Genomic DNA, 11,484 nt, shown 5'->3' on the forward strand with positions numbered 1-11,484 from the left:
AGTATTTTATACTCATCCTTTCTCATGTTGTTGTTTCAGGTAAAGGTAGAGATGCGTTGGTGATTGACAAGCGGAATCCGTGATCGAGCCACTGGAACCAGTTTTATGCTTTCGCTCATGAGATTTAGAGTTCTTTTCATGTTTTTCTTAACTTTTAGTTTTGATGTTTAAAACTTACTATTAAGAACCGTTTTTCAGACTTATTTATTATCCTTTATGATTTATGGGTACCTTACTGTCGTTTTGATATTTGAATTTAATGAAAGTCTTTTGAAATTACCTTATTTGATTAGCATTTATTTCACCATAACAGAGTGTTGTTTTAAGTTCCATGCATGCATGTATTTAGTAACGACCTAGCTTAAGTCCTAGGGGGTTGAGTCGTTACAAACTCTTTGTATAGGACACTCCCGCTCCACGTCTCCATACGAATGGTTAGGATCTACCATCTGTAGTAGTTTACAACACTTGCAAACCTCTACAAAGCGGGTTGTATCCGAAGTGTCACCAGGATCAGGTATCCCACCTTAATCCTTATACTACAGACCGATTTAGGTTATCACTTAAGGCATGATCCACTTGTATATCATATATACATGCTTAAGTTCACATAAGATAACTAAGGAGCTTTGTTTATTGGATATGAGTAAATTCCAGAATTAAATAACACTTATTTTATTCATTGAACAATGTGTATCTTTACAAAACAACGAGATTCCGGGAGAATTAGGACACCGATCCCAACAATCTAGGTGAAATAGTCAGTCTTATATAGTAAACAACATTATAAAGTAAGAATGACTTATTTCTTGGTCCGATCTTATGCAAATCATTGCATAGAACGCCCCCACTCCTCATGTCATAACATGTACGAATTAGGACCACATCGTATGTAGCACTTTACAACTCTTTGTAACAACTACAGAGAAGGCCGCATCCAATGGTGTTATCAGAATAAGGTACCCAACCTTATTCATGTACCATAGATCATTTTGACTATTTACTCGAACCTGATCCATTCTTATGTCTCCACATAAAGTTCAAGTACTCATACAATAGTCGTGGGTCTTAGTTTATTAGATTTAGACTTTCATATAATTTATAAAATCAATAAGACGTTTATTGATTATAGAAAATGTTTATCATTTTACAGACTGCGAGTTTTTAGGACATAAAACCCAACATTGGTGACATCTCTCATATCAAGGAGGTGGTGGTCGTCGGGAACATCGAGGCTTCAGATCCTGTAGCCAAGGAAACTAGTTTCCACTTGGTGTCTGTGGCAGGAAGGGTTCTCTAACCCAGAGAAGCGTCGAGGGTCTTGGCAAGTCCAAGTGATCGTGAGCTCCCGAGGCGAGTAAATAGGGCAGCACCCCTAGCCGTTCCCGAGGTTTCTGAGTTATTTGCTGCCATTGTGGTTTCTGACATTTGACGCCACGTGGCCTCAACCATGTGGGAGACTATGCACAAGAAGATCATGCGTACTCCTTTCGAGAAGGTCCTCAGTCTGGAGAAAGAAACCTATGAGATATTCCGAGCCATTTCCGACATTTGTGGCCCAACCTCCCATCTCTTAGAAAACTTGTAGATGAGTGCTTTCGAAACGTGGATAAGTATAATCAGTTTCAGTTATCATTTTCCTTTTAATTAACTCAGACAAGTAAGGAGCAACGTTTGGAGATAGGTTGGTTAGAGTCGATCTCGCGTACAAGGCGAAGCCAGACGGACCGGAGTTGTCCTCGTATATGAGGTGGAGCCGGATGAACTAGAGTCGTCCTCACATATGAGGTAGAGCTAGACAAACCAAACTCGATCTCGCATATGAGGTGAAACCACACCCACATTTTTGGAGAGGAAGCGAAGCTACACAAATTTTGGAGAAGAGTTGAAGTTATACCAATATTTTGGAGAGGAAATGAAACCGCACCACGACTTTGAAGATGGAGCAAAGTCGCGTCGTCAGTTTGGAGATGAAACGAAGCCATGCCACGAGTTTGAAGATGAAATGAAGCCGCGTCATTAGTTTGGAGATGAAGCGAAGCTGCGTCATGATTTTGTAGACCGAGTCATTGAAGATAGATTCGACTATTGTAGTTTTTTTTTTTTTGTTATTCCCTCAGTGATGTCTCCTGTGCTTTGTAGCCTTCTTTAAATTTATGCTTCTCTTATTTGTTTATTTATCTATTTTTTTATTGGACTTATGTACATGTATATATATATATATATATATATATATATATCGATCATGTGACTGAACTTAAATCTCCTTAAGTTGCCTACGTACCCCTTATAATGACGGGGATTAAGTCATAACGTAGTTCGTACAAAGATTTTTTTTCTTTACATTTGTTAAGCATAAAACTTCTTGAGAAACTTGTCGTTGATTGGGTCGATTCGTAGCCTATCCTGATCAACTATCTTGTATGCTCCATTTATATAGTTTTCTTTGACGACGTAGGGCCCATCCCATTTAGGTGTAAACTTATTCCCCGTATGTCTTGTTGTGATAATTGGTCTTCTTACGACGAGCACTAGATTACCAACTTGAAAGGATCGGGGCTTTACATGTTTATCGAAGGCTTTAGACATTCAAGCTTGGTAACATTCCAACGCTTGTTGAGCTTCTAATCGTTTTTCATCCAGTGCTTCCAACTTTTGGAGTCGCAGCTTGGCATTGCCCTCTATAGTCAGCCCTTCTTGCACTGTCATTCTTAGTGATGGAATTTCTACCCCATAAACGAGAGAGTATGGGGTGACTTTTGTAGGGGTACGGTGAGTGGTGCGATAAGCCCACAACGCTCTACCGATCTTCTCCTGCCAATCTCTCTTCGACTTGGAAACAATTTTTTTCAGCAGGTTGCACAATGTCTTGTTAAATTCCTCTGCTAACCTGTTTGCTGTGACGTTATACATGGATGACTTGTACTGCTTGAATTTGAATTTTTCATACAACTTATCCATCAGGCTATTAGAGAATTGTCTCCCATTATCCGTCACGATCTGATGGGGAATACCGTACTGGTAAATGATATGAGTGCGGACCACATTTTCTTTCTTAACTTCCCTTAGAGAGACAGCCTTAGCCCATCTTGAAAAGTAGTCAGTGGTTGCGAGGATATAGGAGTGCCTTGCTGATGGCTTAGGTGTTATAGGGCCGACCAGATCAAGCCCCCATGCTTAGAAAGGCCACGAGGCTATGGTCGGATGCAAAGGCTCGGACGGTTAATGAATGAAATTTGCGTGATATTGACAGGCTTCGCACTTCTTTATGTATTCCATTGAGTCCTGAATCATCCCCGACCAATAGTAACCCATTCTTTTCAGCTGGAATTGTAGCTTTGGTCTAGCTTGATGCGCGCCGCATATGGCTAAATGTTTTTCCTCCAAAGTCTTTGTCGATTCCTCTTTACTGAGGCATCGAAGGAAAAGTCCTTCAAGGCATTGATGGTATAGGACCCCTTTGAGTAAAATGCGCGGTCAAACCTCGATTTTACGGCGGGGGTCGTCTGGGAGCCTTCCATGCTCAAGGTAATCTATGATGGGCTGCCGCTAGTCTTCCTCGTCGGTCAAGTAGATTGATATCACATTCATTTCCTCACATGCAGTCCTGACCGGAGGTACGACCCATCTCTAAAAAAGCGATATATTAAGGGGCACATTATCCAGGACTGTTAAGGCAGTAGCTAGGTTTGCCAGACATTCGCTTTCTTATTCTCCATCCCGGGGACATGTTCCAATATCACGCTTTCGAACTTTTCCATCAACTGGCGAGCGTAAGTGAAGTAAGGTTTCAAGTCGTCATGCTTCACCTCGTACTGGTATAAGAGTTTATTGATTATCAACTTTGAGTCACCAAAGATCTCTATACAAACTACCCCAATCTTTAAGGCCATTTGGAGACTAATTATCAAGGCTTGATATTCGGCGACGTTGTTCGAGCATAACTCGACAAATGCGAAGCTATAAGGCAACATGTGCTTTTCTGGTGAAATGAGGAGGATACTTACCCCCGTACCATTTCTTCGTGCCGCACTGTCAAAGAACATGACCCACAACCCTGAGGTTTCTGTGAAGAGAACTTCATCGTCGAGCAAGTTTTCACTCAACTTCCAATCTGATGGAACTGGATGATCTGCCAATAAGTCGGCCAATGCCTGCCCTTTAACTGCCCTTTGCGGTACATAAACGATGTTGTACTGTTGAAGCATGATTGCCCACTTGGCTAAATGCCCTGAGATGATTGGCCTGGTCAGGACGTAGTTGATGGGATCGACTTTCGTAATTAAGTGGACTGTGAAGGCTTGCATGTAGTGCCTCAATTTATCTATGGCGAAGAAGATTGCAAGGCACGTCTTCTCAATAGAAGAACAGTTGATTTCGGCTCCGTTTAGGTCCTACTTAAGTAATAGAGAGCATGTTCTTTTCCCTTCTCTCATTCTTGTGCCAACAGTGCCCCCAACGATCTTTCTTGTGTTGCAATGTATTAATGACTTGCCCGCTACTAGGGCTCTTAAGATATGAGGGCTGATCAGGTACCTCTTACTATCGAAAGCATTCTGACAGGCCTCATCCCATTCAAATTTCTCTTCCTTTCTCATCATTCTTGTGCCAACAGTGCCCCCAACGATCTTTCTTGTGTTGCAATGTATCAATGACTTGCCCGCTACTAGGGCTCTTAAGATATGAGGGCTGATCAGGTACCTCTTACTATCGAAAGCATTCTGACAGGCCTCATCCCATTCGAATTTCTCTCCCTTTCTCATGAGTCTTTGAAAGGGTTGACACTGCCCTGCTAGGTTAGAAATAAACCTCCGGATGTAGGCCAGACGTCCTTGCAAACTCTCAACTCATGTAGATTCCTTGGTCTCTGCATCTTCTGGATGACATCGATCTTCGATTGATCTATCTCTATCCCTTGATGTCTCACAACGAAGCCTAGAAATTTTCTTGAAGTTACGCCAAACGCGCATTTGAGGGGGTTCATCTTTAACTGGTACTTTCGTAGGCAATCGAACACGGTTCTTAGATCTTTCAAGTGGTCCTGTCGTCGTCTGGTTTTGACCATAAGGTCATCCACATAGCATTCCACGTGTTTTTGCAACATATCGTCAAAAGGGATATATTGCTACAAGGCTTCCGGAGAAACATGTTTCATGGAGTTGAACTTGAGTTGGTGTTGATGTCGAGGTTGATTTGATTCGATGTGGTTCGATCTCTAGTACTTGATCCTCTGATTCTCTCTCGGTTGGGTGAATGTGCTTGACTTGAAGAAGAAAAGCACCGAACGTTTTTGAAGTAGAAGTCTTGGAAGAGTGTCTGTGTCTTCAAGGGTCTTCTATTTTTTAGGAGTACAGCTTCAAGAGTCTTGGGAGTCTTCTGCTTAGGGATGAATTCTCTCTGAGCTCTCTAAATATAGAATTGCTGCCCCTTGGAATGAGAAGAGCTCTTCTATTTATAGAGCTTTCTGATAGGCCTCATGGGTTTGAGCCTGGTCTTTGGGCCCAATTAATTGGACTTGGGCTTGACCTTTGAGCCAAATTAATTGGACTTGGGCTTGACCTTTGAGCCAAATTAATTGGATTTGGGCCAATTTTGGCATTTTAGGCCCAAATTAAGCTCATATTTGGGTGTAACTGGACCAACGCTCAAATTATAACGTTAAATTTGATGAAATTAACTTTACTCAACCCAATGCTCGTGATGGAAACACGTGACATCATCAGAATCTGTCTTCAATTCCAATTTGGGACCCATGTCGACTTTTAACTGGTCCCAAATTTGTTGATTTTGGCATTTCGTTGTTAATTTAATAAATGACGTGGTGATCCATGATTGGTCCGAAATTTCTCCTCCAACAAAAACTAAATTAATGTTGGCAATAAGGTTGGCAAAAATCTTTGGGGGGTCGGGTCCCCGTCTCGATCGAGGCGGGGAATCCTCTGTTTGACCGGGGATGGGGGTCAAATTGAGAATAAAAAATGGGTCCCCGACCAGGGGACCGGACGAGGACGATATCCCTGCCTCGTCCTCGACCCCAACCCAAATGTTTTTTTTAATAACTTTTAATAATCATAACAATGATATATAATTCTTTTAACTTTTTTTTTTAATTTTTTAATTTATTTCATAATATAATTATCTTAAACCTTTTATTAAATCTAAAATATTTTTAATTATTAATTTAAATAAAATAATAATAATAATAATACTTTGTTATATTGAATATTTAAAATTTGAATATAAATACCAAAATTTAATTGATTTTAAATAAATAATTAATTAAAAATAAAAATATAAATGAGATTCTCCATTCTTGAACAGGGTTTTTCCAACCTCGATCCCGACCCCCCAAAATGGGGAATGGGGCGGAGATGGGGACAGGGATTATAAAATCCCACAGGACGGGGATGGGGAGTGCATCCCCAACCCCATCTCGCCCCGTTGGTAACGTAGTTTTATTTTGTTTTTGAGATAAAATTAACCAGTCTCAAAACTATGCTATTACACATAGATCAAACATGTATCAACAATAAATTTGAGTTATTGTTATAGACCTCATTTTTTTCTTTTTCTTTTTTTGTGGACAAGAATTTAGCATTGTTAATTACTTTGGCTCATTTCTCCAAGATTGAAGATTTAAATCCCCACAATATCTTTTTCTATTCAATATGTAATTATAAAAAATTCAACCTCTAACATTGAGGCCACGTTTATCCAGTTATAAATGTAATAAATCGATGATAATCTGAAATGTAGGTCCCATTTGATTACATTTATTATTATTTATCTGTATTCCGTAATTGTAATGAAATGTGCCCACTTCAAATTCTATAATCGAATAACGCAATCTGATTGAGGAATTGAGAGTACTCAATCTATTATATTAAGGCCACGTTTACCCACATATGAATATAATAAATCAATGGTAATCTGGAAAATATGTCCCATTTGATTGCGTTTTTTGTTATTTACATGTATTCCATAATCATAATGAAATGTACCAATTTCAAATTATGTAATCAAATAACGTAATCTTATTGAGAAATTGAGGGTGCTCAATCTGATTGCATTTGAAATTTAAGTGGGACCCACTTATCATTATCATTACCATTATTGTTACAAATATTGTTATTATTACAATATTAGAATTATGAATCTGTCATATTTATTGTTTTATTGTTATTGTTACTGTTATTGTTATTGTTATTGTCATCGTATATTTGTAATTCTAAGTAAATACGATAAAAACAATCAATTACATTTATATTCAAATTCGTTACAATTGATCAATCAATAAGATTTTATTACGATTATATCACTTTTCATTACAATTTGATAAAAGTCGATAATATGTGCTTTTTTTTACTTATAATTGTGCCGATAGTCCTCCCTCCTCTCTTTGCGTTCCTCTCTTTTTCCAGCGCACAATGACAAATCTTCGAGATTGGACAAATGGAGGTGAAGCCTTCGGAAAAATTTTGAATGCCAAAACACGTTTTAATCGTGGGGTTTTTTAGCGCTTTGTATATATATATATATTTAATTTTTTATAGAACCAAAGCTTTGTGTTTGTCTTCAAATATTTTGATAATTATTACAAGGGTCTGTTTTTTTTTCCCTTCAAAATAAAATGTATTTATTTATTTTAATTAAAAGTGTCAACCAAAGTTATACCTGCATTCTTTTTTTTTAGTTCAACCATGGTGGAAATCGAAACTATCAATCTTAAAAGTAGAATACATAAATAGCAAAAAGTCTTATTATATGTTTGAGAGTGATTGTGAAATGATTAAAATAACTTTTGTTATGTTTATAATCACTTTGAAGCACATATTTACGCCATGTTTGGTAATTATTTTGTTTTTTAGTTTTTGATTCTTGAAATTAAGTATATTTCCTCTCAATTTCTTGCAATAATTTGCATATTTCTTAGGTCACGTTTATCCAGTGAAAACATGATAGATCAATGGGAATAACAAAAGTGGACCCTATTTGATTATTTGTTGTGTTGTTTACTAGTGTTCTGCATTTGTACTAACACATGGGCTCTACATCCAAATCTGTAATGAAATAACGCAATCTAATTGATAAATAAAGAGTATTCAATCCGATTGCACCTGAGAATTACGTTATATCGTTACCACTACCGTTATAGTTATACCATTATTGTCACTGTTACAACTGAAAAATTATCAATTTTGACATATTTACTGTTACTATTACCATTACTGTTATTGCTTGACCTTCTAAGGTAGAGGTAGAGGTAACGATAATAGTAAATTTGACAAAATTTATAATTTTAAGTAAATGCGATCACAATCAATCTAATTACGTTTGTGATTTAAACTCATTACAATTGATCTATCATTCAAATTTCATTATGCTTACACTAATTTTCATTTGGGTGGCCATAATTACAATGGTTGAATTTTTAGTCAAATTTCAAAAATAAGAACAAATTTTAAGGTCCCGTTTGGTAACTATTCGATTTTTTGTTTTTGTTTTTGTTTTTGAAAATTAAGTCTATTCATCCATATTTCTTACAATGATTTGCATCTTTCTCAAGTGAATTCTTGGCCAAATTTAAAAAAAAAAAAAAAGAAAAAAAAAGAAGAAATTTAGAGGTGGAAGTAGTATTCATATGCTTGATTTTCAAAAACAAAAACAAAAAAATAAAATGGTTACCAAACAAGGCCTAAAAATTTGTATTTTTTTCTTTTCAAATTTTTACTTGGTTTTTTAGACCGTTGGTAAAAAGTTTACAACAAAAGAAGAAATTTGGAAGTAGAAGTGGTATTTATAGGTTTAATTTTCAAAAACCAAAAATAAAAAACGAAATGTTTACCAAATAGGATCTGAATAACTCAAAATCAATTCAATGTTTAATGTTATACTTTTAAACACAGTATTCGTATCATTAAAATGACTTTGGAATGATTAAGAGCATTTGTGAGTGATTTTAATCATTTTAGAATCACTTCCAAACATACCTTTAACAATGCTTGAATATGGTTCTTAGTCCTCGCTCACTCTCTATTCATTCTCGTTGGTACCAGCATGAAACTTGGTCGTAAGAAGCCTCCATGGGATAATATTGCAATCGATTCAAATTTCCCAAACTATTTTCTATATTAGTGGTAGAAAAATATTCATATGCATCTCGAATTGTAACCATTTTTGTTGAACTTACCCAATTAATCAAAGTTTGCTCTTAAAAAAAATGTATGATTCCTATTGGAATGTCTTTAATTTATTTGTTGAGGTTTCAAACAACCAAACATGGACGCTATATAAACTCTCTAACCCTAGAGGTGGTTTTGGTGTATTCTGAAAACATTCTCTTTAATAATATTGTTCTCCGTCTGCTCCATGGACATAATTAACACATCATTAGTGAATATCTGTATGTTAATTCTTTTATGTTTTTTTGTATTATTTAATTGATATCGTAAAAGTTCCCAACACAACACAAGCCTTTGCATGCATACTTGTACAAGTATATATATTCCACATATTTTCAAATGAATGGTGCAAGAATTTGTATTGTCCTCTTCCTCTTCCTCTTGAGAAAGAAAAACCCATCAATGGCTTCTTCAACAAGCTCCCATGTTGTCATCTTCCCTTTCATGGCTCACAGCCACACTCTTCCATTGATAGGTCTCTCAAAAGCTCTCTCTCATCAACAAGTAAAAGTTACCATTGTCACAATCCCATCAAATTCAAAATCCATCTCTTCCAAAATCCAAGGTTTCCCCCTCATATCCCTTGTTGAGCTCAATTTCCCTTCCATTGATGGCCTTTCCCAAGCTTCCCATTGTCAAAACCTCTCAAAAATCCCTTCAATGGATTTCTTCATCTCCTTCCTCACTGCCACTACCCACCTTCAAACCCCTTTCCAACAGTTCCTCCAATCCATGGCAGAATCCGGCGACCGCCCTTTATGTGTCGTCACCGACTTCTTCCTCAGTTGGACCCTCGAAATTTGCAGAAGATTCGACATTCCGAGATTAGCCTTCCATGCCACTGGTGTTGTGTCATTGCTCATCACCAAAACCATTATGGCCAATACAGATTACACAGCTTCTTCTTCCTCAATCTCTGATCTTCTCCACCAACTCTTGCCTAATTTGCCGTTCCATGTAACCGCTGCCGATGTCCCGGAAGTCAATATACCGCCGAACACTGACATTAACCCATTCAGCAAATTCATGGCGGAGGCAGAGGAAGCTGACTTGCATAGTTGGGGGGTCATCGTCAATAGCTTCCTCGAGCTTGAAATCGACCACATTCCGCTATTGGAGTCCTTTTACTCAAATGGGGCGAAAGCTTGGTGTATTGGTCCAACTTCTCTCTATGGACAACAAACAAACGCATCAAAAGACACCAACAATCATCACAACGAAGACGACACTATTTCCTTAATGAATTGGCTTGACGCACGTAAGGCGGAGGCGGGGGCGGCAGCGCCGGTGATATATGCGGCGTTCGGAACGCAGGCGGTGCTGACCGACGCTCAGCTAGAGGCTGTGGCACTTGGATTGGAGGAATCCGGTTGCCCATTTGCGCTGGTCATTCGGTCGAACACTTGGTGTGCACCAAAAGAAATTGGGTCAAAAGGAATGATTGTGAGGAGGTTTGTGGACCAAACGGGGGTGCTATTCCACAGCGCGATCGGGGGATTTCTGAGCCACTGTGGGTGGAATTCGGTGATGGAGAGTTTGGCGGCGGCGGTGCCGATTCTGGCGTGGCCCATGATGGCGGAGCAGAAGCTGAATGCGAAATATGTGGTGGAAGGGCTAGGGATTGGGATTGGTATAGAGAGAGTGGAAAATGGGAATCCGTTTGTTTCTCGGGAAAAAATCAGTGCATGTGTGAAAGAATTGATGGTCGGAGAAGGAGGGAAAAAGGCGAGAAAAAGGGTCGGAGAGTTGGGAATGCTTGCTCGGCAGGCGGTGGAGGACGGCGGTTCGTCGTTCGCGACTCTGAAGAATTTGCTTCAAGAACTCGGTTCAGCCCGCTAGGGGGGGTTTAGTAATAACACGTCGGGAATCGAATAAATAAGAACATTTATGAAATTAAGAATGGTAATTTTATATAATTTTAATAGATTAATTAATTAGGTAGTAAATAACATTTGCAGTTGTTTGGAGAATATAATCAAGATTATTGAGAATCTGAAAGGTATTGGAATACGTGAAAAATTAAAAACAAAACAAAAATAGGATTGTAAAACATGAAAACATTAGAAATGAAGGTTAGGTTGAAAACGGTGGAACGAAATGGGTCCAAAACGAGGCCAAAACACTCAATAAGTTATGTTCAACTTTAGTACTTTAAATTAGGTCCTATCAGTTCAGAATATTCAGAATATTCGAGTCATATTGCATGTGTTTGCATAGCCTGCCCTAATAGTAGATTATTTATTGACTATAAATAACCCTTTCTTTAACAATTTTTTAGATAAATGCAAGGAACATATGAGGC

The 11,484-nt window shown here is 38.0% G+C and overlaps 1 protein-coding gene across 1 annotated transcript; it reads left to right on the forward strand.

Moving 5' to 3' along the window:
- The first annotated feature begins 9,395 nt into the window (after positions 1–9,395).
- On the forward strand, positions 9,396–11,098 carry LOC120087167 (UDP-glycosyltransferase 73B3-like). The gene has a single exon (XM_090317393.1). It carries the CDS (start codon positions 9,522–9,524, stop codon positions 11,019–11,021), a length of 1,500 nt encoding a protein of 499 aa, XP_090173519.1. The 5' UTR covers positions 9,396–9,521; the 3' UTR covers positions 11,022–11,098.
- Positions 11,099–11,484: the final 386 nt, after the last annotated feature.

Source organism: Benincasa hispida, chromosome 9 (genome assembly GCF_027475165.1).
Source record: "Benincasa hispida cultivar pf3 chromosome 9, pf3_genome.v1.1, whole genome shotgun sequence".
Classification (NCBI taxonomy): Eukaryota; Viridiplantae; Streptophyta; class Magnoliopsida; order Cucurbitales; family Cucurbitaceae; genus Benincasa; species Benincasa hispida.

Excerpts from the sequence above, each read along its gene's own strand:
- LOC120087167 (XM_090317393.1), top strand. The coding sequence starts at position 9,522 with ATGAATGGTGCAAGAATTTGTATTGTCCTCTTCCTCTTCCTCTTGAGA.